Raw genomic sequence first — 19,591 nt, 5'->3', positions numbered from 1 at the left:
ATGCAAGTAAAAAACAAAAAAAAGCAGCTCATACCCCTAACTGAGGAGCAAGTTTCTTCATCGAGGTAGCCTTGAAAATGTCGACGGCGTGCACGATATCGTCCAGTTTGGCGACTGCACCGAAGATGCCGCCTTCCATCTTCACCGACTCGATCGTGCCGACGTGCAGCGAGGGCTCGCTGGCAGCAGTGCCGTCTTCAACGACGACACAGTCAAAGCCACGGTCGTTGGCTTCGCGCATGGTTGTGGAGATGCAGACATCGGTTGTCACGCCCGCGACAACCAGGTTCTTGACACCTTTGTTCCGAAGGAGGAGCTCAAAGTCCGTGTGGGCGAAGGCACCGCGGCCTGGTTTATCAATCACCGGTTCCCCGGGCAGAGGATACAGTTCATCCACAGTATCGTGGCCCATTTCACCGCGAATGAGTAGACGGCCCAGAGGACCGGGAGAGCCAATACCAAGTCCCGAGGCATTGTTGCGAGAGCGATACGATTCCCTGCTCGAGAGAGTGGACAGATCGGGTCGATGGCCTGGAAGAGTGTGAGTGATGAACGATAGATGATATTATGTGACTGACCTTCGCGGGTATGATAGATTGGGAAGCCTCCAGACCGGAATGAGATCAACAGCTGTTGTAATTTAGGGATCAGAGATTGAGCGGCCGAGATATCATAGCCCTGATACTCCATATACCCGCCCGGTGAGCAGACTGTTTGAAAGGTATTGTATTAGCGTCGTACGTGCACAAGGTCTCATCATACGTACAATCTTTCTGCATGTCAATGATAACGAGCGCCGTGGTATACGGAGTGAAGGTTGCGTCATGTGGCCAGTCATATGGGATAGCCGGCAGCTGACCCTTCCGGACCTTGTGATGCGGTACCTGCCGGGACTTCTCGATGACGGGGCCGTGGTTATGCGTTGGGTTGAGAACGGTCAGCGACCAGATGCCGGGAGACCCAGCTGCGACCAGCATGAACGGGCAGTCCATGAGCCGGGACGTCCGTCTACGTTTCCGTGTCTCCTCCGTCAGGCCATTTCGAGGGCGATAGTGGCCACCGCGATCGCAGCGCAGCCACACCTTGGCCGTCCGACCGGGCTTCTTCTCCGTTGGGGTGCTCGATGACTTGACGACGACATTGTATCCGTGGGTCTTGCCGTGGTCTTGGACTGCTGCCAGCAGCGAGGATCTGGAAGAAAGGAGATGGTTAGCCGGGGGAGAATATTATTTTATCTAGCATCTAGCGACAGAAACCAAGGACTGACTTATCGGGGTATGTTCCTTCAGGAGGGGGCAGCAGTTGCATAGCTAGTTCAGGAATATCCTGAAGGTCGCTCGGCGCGTCCAGGTTTAGATCGGCGGGGTCGGCCATGGCGAGACCGTTGTGTCTGTTCTGGTTGTGAGCACGACCGTTACAGCATGCTCGGGGGGCCCGATCTCTGGCCGAGGCGATGTGGGGAGAGTGGGAAGCTCGAGAGTCGTGTAGTTGCGGGAAAGAGAGGGTAAACAAGTGCGTGGAAGCAATGGGGCTGGGGAACGATCACCCAGGGAAGCAGTGCGTGGGGATAGCATGGGTAAAGTCGGGATGATGGGTATGATTCGTAGGGTGGATCGATCGGGCCACGACCAGGCAGAAATAGACAACTCACCTCTTTAGGACAGGGCAACGGATGAGATCCGATGGATGGATCACGATCAGGCGCGGCTGAGGGCGATCGGGGCGGCTGGGTGTGGGGATACCTGAGGCAGAGGTATCATCATGTGACCGAATGCGTCTTTAGTATGAATGAGCGAGGAAAGCGGCATTCAACGGACAACGCATAACATACGATGGTCCCTAATGCTCTCTAATCTTTGCTATTATTTCTCTCTTTTCTTCTGATGTGTTTTTCGAAAACAACTAACAAATCACACAGTCGCTCCGTGGGATTCGAGCGGAGTACCCACTGGATGCAAGAGTGGGAAGCTCCTGACACATGAAAGAGATTTTGAGATCTTATCTCCTATGATTTGGTCAAAACCAAAAATCTCCGAGATCGGTTTCGACAAGCCGCAAATCCGGCATTGGATCCATCACTCGCTCTCGGTCCTGAAAGAAGGGTCGTGGTCGTAGGGGAAGTGCGTGCGTAGATCGAGCTGTGCCCTCTCTCAGCCTCAAAGAACAGAGGCTTTGGCACTAATTCATTTTTGCTATGTGAACAGCTTATTATTTATTTATTACTCCGATTATCAGATTCTGAGGCTGGACTCCGTTTGATCCCGTTTCTTGCCAGGGCTGCTTTGTATGAGTTGGATGGGGGTATTGGGGACTTTGTTGACATGCAAGTACTAAACTTGCTGCCATCCATGGTTGATCAAAGACACTCAAGTAAGCAAACATGCCGATGAGATCCATACATCCAACGAGAGAGATGGAAGATATTCAATACAGAGACCGGTCTATGGACTGATTGATGTACCACCTGTACTACCCCCAAATCGGGCTAGCGCTCTCGGCCCCCCTGACGACGGCCAAAACAAGCCCGGCCGATCTAATCATCAATCTGCTTTGCGACACACAACACTTCCCCTTCACCACCATTTTTCGCCCTCAGGTAAGTTGCCCTTCCCCCCTCCCCAGCAGCTGGAAGACGACACTCGGTGGCTACGCCTGTGTCTGCTCGGGCTATTTTCTCTCTCTTGGTGAAGAGTCCACGATCGCAATCTCGCCCACCTGCGTCACCGCCCCCCCGGCGAGGGGCTCTTATCAACAACGCACGGTTGTTGACTCGACCACCCACGCAACCACATGCGCCTCGGCGACGGGCTATCCTACGCATACGGCAGCTTGTCTAGCACTTCTGCTTGATTTTATCTGGATCTTCATTCCTTCTGTTGTCCGGTCATCTTCGTTGCGGCCCGCCCGGTGCCTAACGCAGGAAGATGCCGGCCGCCGACGACTCGCCCCCCGAACACAAACACGGCAGCAGCTTCTACAGAGATGAGGTCGCGCACTACAAGGCTCAATATGAGCAGCTAGAGTCGGAGCTGGCCGACTTCCAAACCTCCAGCCGGGAGCTGGAGGCGGAGTTGGAAAAGGACATCGAGGCTTCAGAGAAGCGGGAGCGACAGCTGCAAGAAAAGGTCGATGGCTTTCGCTATGAGGTCGATGAGTGGAAGGTATGATTTTGGACACATTGCATGGATTTGGACCGGGGGCTAACTGTCGCCAGGCCAAGTACAAGCAGTCCAAGTCCGAGGGCAACTCGGCCCTAAACAACCTGCAAAAGGAGATCACCACGCTGCGAGACACCAACCGTACGATGCAACTGAAGCTGCGTGACATCGAGGTTGCCAACGATGATTTTGAACGCCAAGCCCGGAACACGACCTCGTCCCTGGAGGACATGGAGTCCAAATACAATGTGGCTATCGAGCGCGGAGTGATGCTCGAGGAGGAAATCAAGACTGGAGAGCAAGAGCGTGAGAGCCTACGCATTGAAAACCAGCGTCTCCGCGACGAACTCTCCGACCTCAAAATCGAAGCCGAGATTGTACAGGACAGGCTTCGACATGCCGAATCCAACGGCGTACGGCGTCGGAAGCCGGCCCCCTTGTACCGCAGCCCGTCCACTTCACACACCCTGGAAATCTTTGATCGCTCGCCTGCTGGTACGACGTCCTCTTCACCTGTCTTCGCTACCCCACCGGCCAAACCATCACTGGCATCGACCGCCGCAACCCCTCCGTCGCCGCCTATCTCAGAGTCATCTGCCAGCCTGCGCAAGTCGATTAACGCCACCCCAAGCTTCCCTCGTTCCAGAGCGGCAGGAGCAGAGCCGATCAATTCTAGATCCCTCTACAATTCCCGGACTGCGCCGCGCACATCCCACTCCCGTACCCCATCTTTCGCCCTCAGCAACGGCCGCTCTACGCCAACCTTCAATCCTCGCAGCAGCCTGTCGAGGTCGAGCATTGCACGCCCATCCGGACTTCCCAACTCTGGGTCTTTGTATCAGATTCGTGGTCTGATCGGCAAGATGCAGAAGCTCGAGGAACGAGTGCAATCGGCCAAGTCACGACTTCCGGCGCCTTCAGAGACTTCTTCTCGCGGATCACCTCGTGCCGGATCTCGTGCAGGATCTGTTGTTGGAGATAGTCCAGTTCCATCCACCGTGACCATTCGGAGAACCTCTCGTAAACGGATAAGCGGCAGTAGCTATGGCTCATCGATTCGAGACACCGAAAGCACGCCTTCGTACATCCCTCACAGTCGCCAGTCATTTGGGGCTCGTACCCAAGGCGACAGCCGCCCCAGCAGCCGAACCAGTTTCTCCAGTCGCAGTTCCTTCGGTCACAGTACCTCTGGAATCCCGTCCGCTCCACCCGCTCGGCCCGAGAGTCGATCGAGCCGACCTGGAGCCCGCACGCCCTTGGGTCATTACTCAACGAACCCAACCACGGAGAGTCGACGACCTCGATCATCACTCAGCAACCATGCGGCTCTTGGAGGCATGACTCACATCGAGGAGGACAACGACATTTCTACTCCTACATCTCACCCGCCCCAAGAAACTCGCAGGCCGTCCATCCCTGCCACCCCGAAAGGCCTGAAGAAGCGAACTACCAGCGGTGCGTCCGGGATTCCCACTCCACGAAGCTTCAAGACCAGTATCGGACCCGGGGCCATGCCGCCCCCAAAAGCAAAGACTCAGGTTGAAGAATTGGGCGAAACCTATTAAATTGGTGTGACATCTTCGTTTCAAGAGGCGTTGGGCTTGGACATTCAGAAATTCTGGTCAACTGCAAATCCCGCGGAAGGTTTTTCGTTCATCGTCATCTTATTTCCTTGTTTTTTCGTTCTCTAGTCATGTTCTCCCCTTTCTGATTGACGGGAAGCGTATCTTTGTTTCGGGTGCGTTTAGATACCTGGTCTTGAGCATTTCCCCATTATTCCCCCACTATTCCCCCACTATTCCCCCATCATTTCCCCGTTCATACATTATCCTGTACAGTTATCCAGCTTCGACTGGTGTTGGGCATGTTTTCTCGCCTTTGATTCTGTTCATGATGTGGCTCCGGGTCGATTCTGGAGCCGTCCTAAGCTGTGTCTCAGCGTCTTACATTTCGTTTTTATTTCGCCTTGCGGGGCGTACGACAATAATACCCATGATGTTATGATTATATTCATCTCGTACTCTCGTACTTCTCTGATTGACCATCCATAGAACAAATCAGAAAAGCCTCACTAGCAGTCTTCTATATCTGAAGCGGATGTATCTAATGTATAAACATCTATGACATTTTACTTCTTCTCACTTTCCAATCTGATTGCCCAAGTAAATTCGTAAGTCTTCGTCGCATCTTCAAAGGAAGATAAGATTCGGTTCGGAAGAAGCGCATCTGCCTTGATTCCTTCAATGACAGACGTTGTTTGATTATTTGCCTTTTGATCCTGGGCATTGCAAATTGCGGCAAGCTCATTGTAGAAGGGGTCATCTCCAGGATAGTAATGCTCGACTTCTTTTTCGTCGTCCGGATACCTTTCAGACATAATTAGCATGATGTGGTTCGAGCAAAAGATTAACCAAACAAAGCCAAACTTACCTCACGAAAAGCTTTGGAAGGCCGTACAAGTCAACAAGTCGCATCTGATACCCGTCGGCGATCACAACAACCTCGTTGGAGTACACAACCCCGTGTAAAGCAATTATATGATTCAGAGTCCCAATGGCTCCAGTTTGATATTTCCTATAACCATATATTAGTCTACTATCCGAGGGGATTGAAACGGAATATAAACTCACCAGATAGCAGTCGTGGCTCTGGGAATTCTCTTCTCGACAGAGATCTTGCTCTCTTCAACAGCATCCGTAAAGTGGCTCAGCTTGCCGGCTGGCTCATTGTGCTCCAATGCTGTCGCCTGGACAGAATCCATAATAACCTCGCCGCCAAGGTAGCGACACAAATCGCAAAAGTGCGTGGCCTGCTCAACAATTGGCCCGCCTTGTTTTGATTTGTCCCACCAATCCGCTTTGCGCATTTTCGAGTACGCTGTCACATAGCGCGCAGACACGCTCATAACAGTGAGGTTGTTGTCGCGGATGATCTGGACGACCTTCTGGACGACTTTAAGGTATCGTAGCATATAGCCTACGCCCACAAGGTTGCCAGATTTGCTCAGATGATCGGCTACAGCGTATGCACCATCTGCAGACCCAATAGTTACCGGCTTCTCAGCAAAGATAGCCGGTCCACTGCCAAATGCGGCTACGAGCTGAGCCTCGAGGTCGCGCCCCGGCGACATGGACCCGCGGAACTCCGGCGGCGACGCCAGCATGATGAGATGAACGGAGCATTTCTTTGTGTCCTCATCAACGGCATTTATGTGATATGCTGCTTGCTCGATGCTGGTATAATGACGTGTATCTGCATAACAACCTTTGGCGGATGTAGTCCGCTTACGGTTCATCACCCACTCGAAGCGATCAGAGCTGGGGTCAACAATGCCCACGACGCGTAAGCGATCACCCAGGATGCGCTCCAGATGGGAGCTGTGGTTCCAGCGCACCCAGTCGTTGCCAAAAACAATCCCACCGGCGCCAACGAAAAGGACATTGAAAGCCGGCATGGTCATATCCGGTTTGCCGTCTGGTGACATGAACCTTTCAACCTACAATAAACCCAAACACGATATCGGGGGTTTTATTGATAAATGCGAGAGATCAGGGCTGTGGCTAGAAGGATCGGATTTCTCGGTCCTTGGGGCCCACGAAAACACATGATCTATCCGTATAACAAGGGATAGCTCCTCGGCCACGGGCTCCGGGCTCCGGGCGTGGAAAACTTATCTGGGGCCCCGCAATGAGGATCCACCAACTGCGGTCGTCCTATGGATACCCCAAACCTAGCTCCCCCGCGGCATAATTGCCGAAGGATTTTACTAGGGTAACAGGAAACATACGTTCGGAGCCTGAAGGCCGTGGACCGTCGAGACCCGATAATCAATCCGTTTATCTTGCTGCGTCGAGCCTTGCTCCTTTTACTTTTCTTGTATCCTACTTCTCTCACTCCGAAGTACTGATTTTCTTTATGGACTCAGAGCATGAGCCGAAGATGGCTGTCGGCCACATGGAACAAACCGACCGACATCCTGCTCTGGAGAATGATCTCAAGGGGGAGGAGCATGTCGACCTGAATAACAACGTCTCAGCAAAGTGAGAAGATCCTACAGACCCGCAGTGCCCGGTCCGACCTGGGAACTGACACAGTTGAACAGAATTCAAAACCCCTTGGCTCATTTGAGCAAGGTACAGCTCCTTGAAGAAGTTGAACTATTTGCACGCGAAAACGATCTTGAGGCTTCACTTCCATTGCTTAAAAGGGGGGCTCTTGTCGCCCAAAGTGATGATTTTGAAACACTCAATGAGCTGGACGAAGAAGACCGTCAGGCCTTGCGCCGTGAAAAGACACACAAATGGTCCCAGACAAAACAACTTTATCTGACCATCATCCTGTGTTCAATCGGGGCTGCCGTGCAGTAAGCTAGCCATCTTCTTCCGCGCGATCCCCGGCTTGTCATAAGTACTTATCCTTCTAGGGGCTGGGACCAGACAGGCGCCAACGGTGCCAATCTCTCATTCCCGCAAGAGTTTGGTATCAACCCAAAAACAGGCACACCCAACTATCAAAAAAACGAATGGCTCCTCGGCCTCGTCAACGGCGCACCACACATTGGCGCGTCCTTTTGCGGGTGTTGGTTGTCCGATCCCATCAATCACTACGTCGGGCGACGCGGCACCATCCTCTTTTCTGCGATATTCTGCATGATCCCAGTTCTGTGTCAGGCCTTTACTCAAAGCTGGCCAGAATTGTTTATCTGCCGTCTCTTGCTGGGCGTTGGTTGGGGTTGCAAGGCATCTATTATCCCCGTTTTCGCCGCTGAAAACTCACCTGCCTACATTCGTGGCGGCTTGGTCATGTCGTGGCAGCTATACACAGCCTTGGGTATTATGCTCGGGTTTGCTGCCAACCTCGTTTTTTACCATGTTGGTACAATCGCCTGGAGACTCCAGCTGGCCTCGGCTTTTCTTCCAGCGGTTCCGTTGGCTTTGTTTGTAGGTTTCTTGCATCAAACGATGGGATCTTTGGAACTAACCACGCCTCAATGGAATAGATATATCTTTGCCCCGAGTCACCTCGCTGGTACATGAAAAAGGGCCGCGCAAAAGATGCGTATACTTCGCTCTGCAAACTGCGGAAGACACCGTTGCAAGCCGCGCGTGACCTTTACTATATGCACTCCCAGTTGCAAATGGAGGCTTCACTCGTCAACCGGACAAGTAACTACGTCAAGCGATTCACTGAGCTATTCACAATACCGCGCAACCGCCGGGCAGTAGTAGCCTCTTTTGTTGTCATGATGTCCCAGCAGGTGGGGTTGCCTTTAACAACTATTAAATGTACGCAAGCAGCCAACTAATCCAAATTCTACTGAGCAGATGTGTGGTGTCAATATCATCAGCTACTATAGCTCCTCCATTTTCAGCTCAGCCGGCGCCAGTAATTTAGCTGCGCTACTGTTTTCCTTCGGATTTGGGGCAGTAAATTTCGTGTTTGCTTTCCCAGCAGTGAAATTAATCGACCAATTCGGTCGGCGAAGCCTCCTGCTAGTGACATTTCCTCTGATGACCCTGACCCTAATTGGAACAGCCATGTGCTTTTTCACCCCTGAAAACAGCAAGGCGCACCTGGGTCTAATTGCTCTATTCATCTATCTGTTTGCTATTTGCTACTCCCCCGGAGCGGGACCTGTGCCTTTCACGTATAGTGCTGAGGTTTTCCCCTTGTCGCATCGTGAAGTGGGCATGAGCTGGGCCGTCGCCAGCATCAATTTTTGGGGGTTAGTCTTGTCACTGACTTTCTTCCGCATAGAGGCCGCCTTTACCATCGAGGGAGCTTTCGGCTTCTATGCTGGTCTGAACGTCCTCTGCTTCTGTCTCATTTTCTGCTTACTCCCTGAGACCAAGAAGCGCACCCTGGAGGAGCTTGATTATGTTTTCGGTGTTCCCACTGGAACTTTTATACGCTACCAATTTACCAAGGTGGTGCCTTACTTTGTGCGCCGTTACTGTCTTTTTGACAAGTCCGCTCATCTGGAACCACTGTATCAGCTGGACCACAATACAACAAATTAGGAGCAAAGAGCAAATTTTCTATGTGATGCGATTTTTGATGTGAAAGCTTTGTAAAGAATGACCAAGGTCTTCCATTGAAGGCAAGAATTTGAAATCTTTTCTACTTTACACTTCGTTCCAGGACATTTTTCTCAATGCTATTAAATATCCTTCTACAAGCTCTTGTCCCCAATGAACTGACTGCTGTCCTCATATGTTGGCGTTATCCCATGCTGAGAGCCAAAGACATCTTCACCGTCGCCCCAAAAGAGCTCCTCGTCGAGAAAGGGTAGGGAGCCAGCCTGGGGCCAGCCGGGGAACATGTCTTGCAACCCATTGCCACCAAATGAACTATAGCTCATGCTGGCAAAGTCTGTTGCGTCTGCAGAGTTCGAAAGGTCTAGCCCGTCCGGTCGATAACTCTGAGCCGGAAGGCTCGGAGCCTGTTCGGCATGAACATCGCCGAACCACGCCGCAGGGCTAGCTTTGCGTTTCCTCTGTAGATTACTATGTGTCTCCAGCGGACGATTTGGCGAGGTCGAGTCTTGGTGCCGTAGACATTGCTGGACAAACTCATCCGTAATTTCAATGCATCCTCCTGCTATGCGAAGGAGCTTGCCACAGTACGAAGACGGATCATCTGCTGAAGTCACGAATCGCAACATACTGACTAGCTCTTTTAGGCGTTCAAGATCATCTAAATTTTGGCCGGTAAGTGGATATGTGAATATAGTTGGAAGGATTTCAAAAAATGCCGCAAAAGGGCGCCATTGGAATGGACTGTTTTCGAGTCAGAATATGGAAAATCCAAAAAAAAAGCCCGAATATGGTTTCTTACCGTCGCAGAACCATGAAACCACCAACAGTAGTTCGAGCAGCACGGATTTTAGCAATCGTTCGAATGCACTGTCTTGCTTCCAGTAGGCGTCGCGCGTATTTAGGAGGCTGGCTGCTCCGCCGTAACACCATGAGCCGGGCATGATGGACAAAATGTTTTTGTTCCAGTCGCAAAAATTGCCAGGCACGATGATGCATGGATTCCGTCTCTTTCGGGGAGAAATTGTCTATAGCACGTTGAAAGTTGTCAATGTCTCCAAGAAGATTATCCACGTTGTACTCTAATTTTTCAAGAGAAACACGTGTGGCTGCTGGAGAGTAAAGTTTGCTGTATACTTTGCCGACAATGAGACCGGAATCAAGGCGGAGCCGATAATCATAGGTTGAGTGTAGTGGATAGGTCACGTCGCAGTCGTGGTAATGAAGATTGGGTGGTGTTCCAAATAGCATTGACACGTCCTTGTCGACGATGAACAAGCAGCTGAACACCCGGCGCCGGTCGTCAATATCTTCCGCCGTCAAATCAGTAATGCCATATCTCTCCTCATGTAACCCCACTGCTTTAGCTACGAAGCATGTTTGGTTCAGCAAATATTGCGTGACGTGTTCCGAGAAATACTTCTGCGAGATCAATGTCTGGTCACCTAGTCAGTAGGGAAGGCAAACTATACTTGCTAAGATATTGTAAACTTACCAAGGCCAATAGCGCTTGAACATTCACCAGCTTTGGAGTAAGTAGCTGGTGTATAATAGAGAATGACCGTCGGATATTGACAACGAACGGCTTCTCAAAATGTGTGATGGACACGACGTCGACGTCACTACTCGGCCGATCTAGAGGCATATATCGTCCCACGAAGCAAAACAAAATCATGTAGTTGAACAATATCACCCATGCAGGCTCGAAATTTTCAGCTGTAACTTCTGGTGAGTATTGTTCCTCAATTGCATTGAGGCACGGCTGTCTTCCCATGATTGGTACGACAGAAGAGATATGTCGAAAATAGGGCTCGAAAATGGGGTCCAACAATCTCTTTGGAGGAAGAAGTAGGGAATCACCATCATTGGAAAGATCCACTTGAGATGTGTACGTTGAAAGCGAAAGTCCATGATAAATATCAGACTTGAAAGCCAAAAAGGCATCCAACGGAGGTTGTGGTGATGATTTTTCCTGCCGCTTATTGGAGCCAAGAATGTCTCGCAGAGAGGCTTTTGGCCTCATTGCATCTAGTTGATAATTGATCTTATCGTCCCCATCTTCAAAGAGAGACATCAAAGAACTGGTCCCCTTAAGACGATTGGTGCCTTTGCCATGGGGAGTACTTTGATCCGGCCCAACAACATCCTGGCTACCAGACGGACTTGATGGAATGACCTCAGATGGTAATGGTATCAGTGTACCCAGATAGGGGTGATTATGATCACTATCTGTTGGGTTATTGTGCTGCTGGGGAGGCGGACCTCGGAAGAATTCGTCCAGTCGGTGATGAATGAGGCTGACATTCCTTTCTAAGTCACCGAGGCGGTTGCCAACTTGTTCGAGGTCATTGACCCTTTCCATACCGGTCAATCTTCCACGGCCTTAAGTATTACACAAGGGGTTAAACGTACAGTTTGTTGGTTTGGTTAGGCTTTTTCCCTTTGTTCGACCTTTCACACTTGATCTTTGCTTTGACACAGTTAAAGCAAGACGGCAGTTCTCGACCGCAACCAATCTTCTTGACCCTACACTTTGGAGATTATTAGGTATACAAAAGCATTCTTAGAGCACCAGCATGAACATACCTGGTCACATGCTGGATCATGCGAGGTAAAGAACTGGAGGAGTTAGACTCAATAACAGCCGAAAGCACGGGGTCTCCCTCACCTTAGCCTCCTTGGGCTCTAGCTCCGGGCTGTCAGGTTGAGATGCCATGCCTACACCTCGATTTCACATGGTGCTGTCTCGCAACGGGGGGACGGACGGTGTTTCCGGGATAAAAAGGCCGTCGAAGGGAATGCTCCACTGTGCTGCGGGGTCCGGGCTCCGACACCCGGCTTCATGAATCGCTAACCCAAACTTTAATCATTATTGGTTGTTTTTTTTTTTTGCCTACCAATTACCCCTACTTCGACAACAGAAGCATTTTAAATAATACAGTATACAGTACGTCCCGAAACTAGTGTCACCACCTACACTCTTCGATTGTTTCTCGAACCCTAATGCCAAGACCTACCATACTATATTGAGAATAGTCTCGGAATAGCTATTTTCCAGTATCGTTACCTGGACAGTATTTTACTGCTATAATTACTCATTCAGATCTACGAGGACCAAGATCCCGATTTCTTCGCCAAGCGTGGTGTGAAATTAGGTGCCGCCCGGCGGTTCGTACGCGACATCGGCCTTTTGGTGAAGCGACCGAGAGAAATCACTTAATCCGGTCTAGACGCGATCCAGTGAATAGAGAACAGCCCGCATCGGCAAACTGATTTTTATATATCTGCATAACTCTCAAAATTATATAGAAGTTTTCGAATTCAGCTTTATAGTGAGGTTCGCAATCAGCTCTACCTCTAATCTACGTATCTCTCTTTGTTTCCTGCGGGCCCACTAGAAACTCACTAGTCCGTAGTAGGATATCTCTCCGCTAGCGCCGAACCTTTCCCATGCATCTTCAATGAGTCAGTGTAAATTATAGTAATTTCATTATCAAGAGTGTTTGTCTTTATGATTTTACTTTGTATTATTCATAACGGTAAATGGGGGGCCTTTACGAAGCCTAGTCTCGTGATGTGTGGTATGGAGAGTATAACGAGACTGCGGCTGGATCTCGCACCCTTCCTAAATCTTTTCTGTCCCGAACCTAGGATAGCCCCTTATGTAAGAAGAGAGGTGCCCGAGGGTGGTACTATACGTCTATTATAGCTACGAGTTAAAATACAACGTTGTCTCATTAAAAACAAGGAAGTGGTCTAGAAAGCGAAGGGGCTAGCCTTTCCGTATTAGGATTAGCGCGCCTTCGATTCTTCCTGGTCAGTTATCACACGCCGCCTCGTATTTTTGCATCTTTGTCTAGACTCTTTCGTCCTTCGACCACTTTAGCCGTCACTACGAACGCACTGTGTGTGCTTGTTTGATGGCGTCGTCGGAGCCAGCGCAAGTTGAATCGCCAAAGTTCAAAATAGCACAGGAGAGAGAACTCTTCAAGTACGTGAACAGTTACACTTTCCCTGACTGCCTGATTGCAAACTGAAACCCCGCTTTGATGAAAAGATATCTTAAAGTCGACATCGCGGGTCTCCAACCAGGCCCAAGAGTTTCCACAACACCTACGAATGTTCAAAGTCAATATCCTGCCTTCGTTCCTCGCTTGTCGCCAGATACCGCTTTGACGGCTTTCGCTCAGTTGGGAGTTTTGAGATTGAAGGCTCAACGTGCCTTGATTTCGCTATTTGGACGGGATCAAAATTATGTCCTTGCAGAGGCCACTGAAAGCCTCAGTCTTCAGGATCACACAGTGGAGGATGATCGAGATGCCTTATGGTTGGGGTGCTGCGTTGTCCCCAAGGAGGATGGGATATGTCGCCAAGTCGCTTCACTGCCGCAAATGACACCAGAGGACGACAAACATGTTTTAGGGGGAAGTATATATCTGGTACCTGATTTGCGCAGGGATGAGCGGTTCAACGAATTGAATATGGTCACCGGCTCTCCCAAAGCAAGGTTCTATGCAGGTGCCCCCATAATCAGCCCTAAAGGCATCACAATTGGATCCTATTGCATAATCGATGATGAGCCACGATCCGGATTGGATGCCCTTTCGATCAAGTTCCTACAAGACATGGCATCAACCGTCATGACCCACCTGGACATGGCCCGCTACAAAGCGGAGCATCACCGTGCAGAGAGAATGGTTGTGGGCTTCGGAAGTTTCGTGGAAGGTAAGGCGACGCTCCGCAATGAGTGGGTACAGGCCACTGGACTACGCCTGAATGAACAACGAAACGACGAAGGCCACTTGAATGTACAGCAGCAAAATGCACAAATTAAGTCTGGTCTGCTCACAGCCGTCAACACCCGCCTGTCATCCCCGCCGCCGGAGTTACAAGCAAGTTCACAAAGTATTTCTGAGCAATTCGCATCTTCCAATTTGTATGGTGGGCCATCGCCGACCTTTCCCTCAAGACCGTCTCCCTCGCCGTTAACGATCCAGTCCGACAAGAGCTCAGAATCCAGTGTCGATCAGATGTCCAATTCCAACAAGGCCGAAACAGAGACTAGTTTCTCCGTCCGAAGCACGGCATCGACTGAGAATCTACAAGAAGACATGTTGTCTGCTGGAGTTCGACAGGTTTTTTCCCGAGCGGCTAACATTATTCGGGAGTCGATAGAGGTCGAAGGCGTGACTTTTTTCGATGCGAGCATCGGGTCTTATGGTGGTCTTGTCAGCGATACGAAAAGAAAGGGGCCAGGCTCAAATAGTGGTAGTTCGGAAAGCTCCCCGGGCAGCAGCGACGACAGCACCGGACCTGATTCCCAGGGAAGCTCTACTGCATCAGCCGGGAAAGACACCAGGCCAGAGAACACGACCGTATGTGAAATCCTAGGCTTCTCGACTTCGGCTACATCCAGTATCAACCATGAATCGAAAGGAAAACTTGTTCTTCGGGAACTATTGTTGAAAGCTCTTCTGCGGCGTTACCCAAAAGGCAAGATCTTCAATTTCAGCGAAGAGGGGTCGCTGTCCTCGGACGAAAGCAGTGACGGACCCTGGAAAAACAGGATGAAAGATGATGGTCCAAACGCGATCGCCACTGACCTCCCCGGTGGAAGAGGAAGAAAATCCCGGAAAAAGACGTGCAGGGCTATGCTCAAAGAGGATGGAGATGCCCTTATTCAACTCGTTCCGGGCGCTCGCAGCATCGCTCTCCTGCCAATGTGGGACTCACACCGAGCTCGATGGTTCTCCGGCGCTCTGGTATGGACGAACACGCCTCGGCGCGTCTTCACATCGGAGACTGAGCTCACGTATCTGTTGGCCTTTGGAAATAACATTATGGCGGAGGTGCATCGTTTGGATGTCGAGATGTCGGAGAACGCAAAAACAAACCTCGTTAGCAGCATCTCGCATGAGTTACGAAGTCCTCTCCATGGTATTCTTGGCACGTCAGAAATACTTCGGGACACGGCGATGAGTGCACTTCAGCACGGATTGGTGCACACCATTGAATCATGTGGGCGAACATTGTTGGATACGATCAACCATTTGCTGGACTTTTCGAAGATAAACAATTTCCGGAAGGTAGGAAGCAACAACGCCATCCACAAACGAAAAAGCCCATCAAGACGATCCAAAATTACCGACCCATCATCTCACAGTGTGGATCCTTCCCGGCGGACTCGGCATAGAGGAATGATTAGTCTGAAGTCTAATATTCACTTGGATGCTGTTCTGGAAGAGGTAATAGAAAGTATCTTTGCTGGCCACAGTTTCTATCAAAGTCCACAAAGATCAATCGCCGTACACCATCCGAACGACATGGCAGTCGGTATCTTGGGGTCCTTCCAGAAAGCGGATCAAGTCAGCATCATCCTGGATATCGACGAAGCAGCCGAATGGCAGTTTTTCACCCAAATAGGCGCCTGGCGTCGCATCATGATGAACATATTTGGCAACGCCTTGAAGTACACCAAAACTGGCTTTATATTTGTGAAGCTAGCGGCATCGCCCGTTACTCCTTCCAAAAATGCCGTGCCTGGAGGGCCTAGTGATTTCAAAGTGTCCCTAACGGTCAAGGACACGGGTCAGGGTATGAGCATGGAGTATTTGCAAAATGGTTTATTCACTCCGTTCACGCAAGAAAACTCGCTTGCCCCTGGCAATGGGCTCGGGTTGAGCATTGTTCACCAGGCGGTCCGTTCTATGGGCGGTAATATCGAAGTCAGTTCGCTCCCGGGCCGTGGTACTGAAGTTTCAATTGGGGTTACTCTAAGTCATGTGCCCACTCCAAACGCCAAATTCAATTCCTCCGAACCCGAGCCCATTTTGAAAGTCAAACACGTTATCCGTGGCGCCACTGTGGGACTCCTGGAGCTAGGATCACCTGACGTGTCCGAGCGTGATACAATCCTCCGCACTTCTTTGGAGAAATTGTGCAAGAATTGGTTTGAGATGAGTGTCCATGTAGTGTCTACATCGGACGACGCTATCCCTTCGTACGATTTTTTCATTGCAGTGCAGACGGATACCAATCCCGTGAATACGTGGGAATCGTGGTTGTCAAAGACCCAGAACTATCCACATAGCAATGGTGAAAGCCAGAGAATACCGATTGTAGTGATTTGTGGGTCGCCCGAGGCAGCACATCTCATGTTTGTTGCAGCAAACCGATCGAATCACAAGGCTATTGTCGAATTCATCAGCCAGCCCTGTGGTCCGCGCAAGTTAGCCAAGGCATTAAACATATGCATTAGGCGACAACAATGTGGGGACCCTCTGACTGGACGTGACTCGAGAGTGGATCAACTTTCAGGGATAGAAAACAACTCGTTGACGGATTCACCTCCAATTTTCCGAGAAGACATTGAAGTACAAAGCACAGAGGATAAGATCGTTTTACAGAAAGATAAGGCAGACGCAGGAAGCAAGGCGACAGATCACGGATATTTCAATTTGGACGAAACAGAAGCCTCGCGACAACCCAAAAACACTACTATTTCACGAAATGATAGTGATGCCCTTTCTCTGCCAAATCGAGAGAGCTTGCCAAAGATGGAAGAGGAATCGACGTTGGCTGTCTTGTTGGTTGAAGACAATGATATCAATTTACAAATATTGATTGCACATATGAAGAAAGAAGGGTATCAGTATACGACTGCTCGCAATGGTCTGGAAGCCTTGGACACCTTCAAAGCCCACCCTACACAATTCGGAGTGGTACTAATGGGTAAATTTTTTTTCTGAATGTCAAGCACTATACTAACAAGCACAGATATCTCCATGCCAATAATGGATGGATTTGAATCTACTCGGCTCATTCGCAAGTTTGAGAGTGAGTATGAAAGCACACTCGATGTGTCAACGACAGAACCATTCAAACCAGTGACTATTGTCGCCCTGACCGGCCTTGCAAGTGCCGGTGATCAACACGAAGCGTATGGGTCGGGAATGGACCTCTTTTTGACGAAACCGATCCGACGAAAAGATTTACTCACGGTATTGAATGAGAGAATTCCAAATACAAGGCCTCTTTTGGTAAGATGATAATAATAATAATGGCGATCATTTTGATGTCAAATATATACGAACTCACGCTTTTCTGTGTTGCTTTTTTTCCAATTCTATCTTCACCATAGATCAAAGGAAGCCAACTTTCATCATTTACGATCGATTCCGTTGGGTTTTCTGCTTTCAAATTTTGGCAAAAGTAATATTAGAGGTTGGGAAGGTAATTAGACGTTGATTGACGAGAGACATTGGGAACATCTCCCCCAGGTGCTGAGTAATTCGACACGCCATATCACGCGAATCGCATACTCCCAAGCGCCGCACAATACAGATAGCTCTCCACTGCGAATCATGTCATGAATAAGCTTGTGCTTCGAAGCGGCTAGGCTGGGCGCCATCCTAGTGTGGCTACTCATCGTTGATCAAAGATCTGCGCGTACCGAGAGAAGATGGTTGTCGAAGCGGGGTAACAAGGTATCAAGTGTATCGAAGGTACAAGTGAATACACCCCGCCATATGTCCTGAATACTCAATAAAAACAATACAGGCCCCATCGACAGAGGTAATCCGGAAAATCCCAATATGGTCTAGCAAGTCTTGGCAATTAGGGTTTACGAAAGAATGAAGAGTGTAGGTGGTGACCCAGTAATGGGGCGTACTGTACGAAGTCCCCGACATCATCCAGCAATTGCAATTGCATCCGCGTTCCCCTACCTACTTTGCCATGCAAGCACCACTCTTGCGGCTCCAATGTGGAGTGAACTCATATGCCTGGGGTAAGAAAGGAAACGACTCATGTGCAGCTAGATATGCTGCCGCTACTGCTCCGCCTGCTTTCTCGATCAAGCCTGATCAACCATACGCAGAGGTTTGTGAAGACCATGTTGCTGCTTTCATGAACTCGACGCTCATCCCAGTCTGAATCACTAGCTATGGATGGGCACTCACCCTTCAAACCCGTCTTTTGATGCTTCCACTTCTCAGACGCTTCTCCAAATTATCAACGACAAAGACAGTCTTCTGTCCCCATCTATCGTAGCTCAATATGGCCGCGAGCTTCCATTCTTATTCAAGATTTTGTCAATCCAGGACGCGCTTTCAATTCAAGCCCATCCCGACAAGACACTGGCCAAGCAGTTGCACGCCCGTGATCCAACCAATTATCCTGATGAAAATCACAAGCCCGAGATGGCGATTGCCGTGACCCCCTTTGAGGCCCTCTGTGGCTTCAGACCGTTGGATGAAATTGCCCACTTCCTCGAGCAAGTGCCGACACTCAGAACCCTTGTTGGGGAGGACGATTCAAGTTCTTTCCAACAAGCTGCCGCAGTTTACGACAAGAACATGAGCCATGGTGCTAGGGAGACTGGCAAAAAGGCCCTACAGATGATTTTCAGCAAGTTAATGAATTCATCAGAGTCATCTATTGAGTCCGCCTCAAGGGCTTTAGTTGAATCGGCCAAGATTGAAGGCGAAAGCTTTGCTGGAGGGGGAGTGCCTTCAACTTCAGGTGCCGTTCTATCTGAGTTGATTGCTCGACTTTACGGACAATTTGGGCCCGACCATGGCCTGTTCGTGCTGTTCTTCACCAACTTTGTCACCTTGCCTCCCGGCGGGGCATTGTACCTCCAGGCGGACGATATCCATGCTTATATTTCAGGAGATATTGTTGAGTGTATGGCGACATCGGACAATGTCGTCCGTGCAGGATTTACAGCGCGCTTCAAGGATGTGCCAACATTGGTTGATATGTTGACCTACAACTACGCACCAATTGAGGAACAAACTATGGAGCCCGCTGAATATCTCAAGGCTGCCCTGAATAAAAAGGCAGCCAGCAACGGTTCTTTTATCACCATCTATGATCCTCCTATTGACGAGTTTGCTGTTGCACGCTCCGTCCTTAAAGGTCAGGGTGCTGCAGTGACATACCCACAGATGGATGGTCCAAGCATCATGATATGCACCAGAGGAGAGGGCAGAATTACTGTTGGCTCCATAACTATGGATGTTCAAGAAGGCTATGTCTTTTTTGTTGGCGCTGCAGCGGAGTGTGCTCTTGAAGCTCAGAGCGACAACAAAGATTTCGAAATGTACAGGGCGTTCTGTGAGATCAAATAATGATGTGAGCGCGCAGATACTCTTTTCAGAGTAGACAAGCAAGAAATAGATGATGGGACTACCGCTATTTGGGTCATTGAGTTATTCTGTTTCCTTAGACTCTATATACATAGTCAAGGCCTTGTTCAAGATGATGCCAAATCTATCATTACTATATTTTTCTCTAGTTACACTTGATTTTCGCAGGTATACGAAAGAAATGGCCAAGTATTCGTGAGCCGGGAGGCCTGTCCGGAGCCCGGGCTCCGTAACCCGTCCTCCTTTG

General features: G+C 49.9%; 6 protein-coding genes across 6 annotated transcripts; 4 read left to right on the top strand and 2 right to left on the bottom strand.

The window, feature by feature from the left end:
* Nucleotides 1–28: 28 nt before the first annotated feature.
* PFLUO_LOCUS9465 (uncharacterized protein) lies at nt 29–1,374 on the bottom strand (the record flags this gene model as incomplete). Its single annotated transcript, XM_073787295.1, has 4 exons — nt 29–531; nt 579–710; nt 767–1,191; nt 1,268–1,374. The coding sequence occupies 4 exons, from the start codon at nt 1,372–1,374 to the stop codon at nt 29–31; spliced, it is 1,167 nt and encodes a 388-aa protein (XP_073643465.1).
* A 1,550-nt stretch (nt 1,375–2,924) lies between these two features.
* On the top strand, nt 2,925–4,723 carry PFLUO_LOCUS9464 (NADH:ubiquinone oxidoreductase; the record flags this gene model as incomplete). Its single annotated transcript, XM_073787294.1, has 2 exons — nt 2,925–3,161; nt 3,215–4,723. The coding sequence occupies 2 exons, from the start codon at nt 2,925–2,927 to the stop codon at nt 4,721–4,723; spliced, it is 1,746 nt and encodes a 581-aa protein (XP_073643464.1).
* A 563-nt stretch (nt 4,724–5,286) lies between these two features.
* Nucleotides 5,287–6,618, bottom strand: PFLUO_LOCUS9463 (uncharacterized protein; the record flags this gene model as incomplete). The annotated part of the gene is made up of 3 exons (XM_073787293.1): nt 5,287–5,524; nt 5,589–5,732; nt 5,789–6,618. 3 exons carry the CDS (start codon nt 6,616–6,618, stop codon nt 5,287–5,289), a joined length of 1,212 nt encoding a protein of 403 aa, XP_073643463.1.
* Nucleotides 6,619–8,668: 2,050 nt separating this feature from the next.
* Nucleotides 8,669–9,178, top strand: PFLUO_LOCUS9462 (uncharacterized protein; the record flags this gene model as incomplete). Its single annotated transcript, XM_073787292.1, has 2 exons — nt 8,669–8,735; nt 8,916–9,178. The coding sequence occupies 2 exons, from the start codon at nt 8,669–8,671 to the stop codon at nt 9,176–9,178; spliced, it is 330 nt and encodes a 109-aa protein (XP_073643462.1).
* Nucleotides 9,179–13,584: 4,406 nt separating this feature from the next.
* On the top strand, nt 13,585–16,941 carry PFLUO_LOCUS9461 (uncharacterized protein; the record flags this gene model as incomplete). The annotated part of the gene is made up of 1 exon (XM_073787291.1): nt 13,585–16,941. One exon carries the CDS (start codon nt 13,585–13,587, stop codon nt 16,939–16,941), a length of 3,357 nt encoding a protein of 1,118 aa, XP_073643461.1.
* Nucleotides 16,942–17,955: 1,014 nt separating this feature from the next.
* On the top strand, nt 17,956–19,326 carry PFLUO_LOCUS9460 (Mannose-6-phosphate isomerase; the record flags this gene model as incomplete). The annotated part of the gene is made up of 3 exons (XM_073787290.1): nt 17,956–17,962; nt 18,009–18,073; nt 18,136–19,326. 3 exons carry the CDS (start codon nt 17,956–17,958, stop codon nt 19,324–19,326), a joined length of 1,263 nt encoding a protein of 420 aa, XP_073643460.1.
* Nucleotides 19,327–19,591: the final 265 nt, after the last annotated feature.

Source organism: Penicillium psychrofluorescens, assembly GCF_964197705.1.
Source record: "Penicillium psychrofluorescens genome assembly, chromosome: 6".
NCBI lineage: Eukaryota > Fungi > Ascomycota > Eurotiomycetes > Eurotiales > Aspergillaceae > Penicillium > Penicillium psychrofluorescens.
The sequence above is the reverse complement of the archived record's forward strand: the minus strand, read 5'-3'. Positions and strand labels throughout refer to the sequence as shown.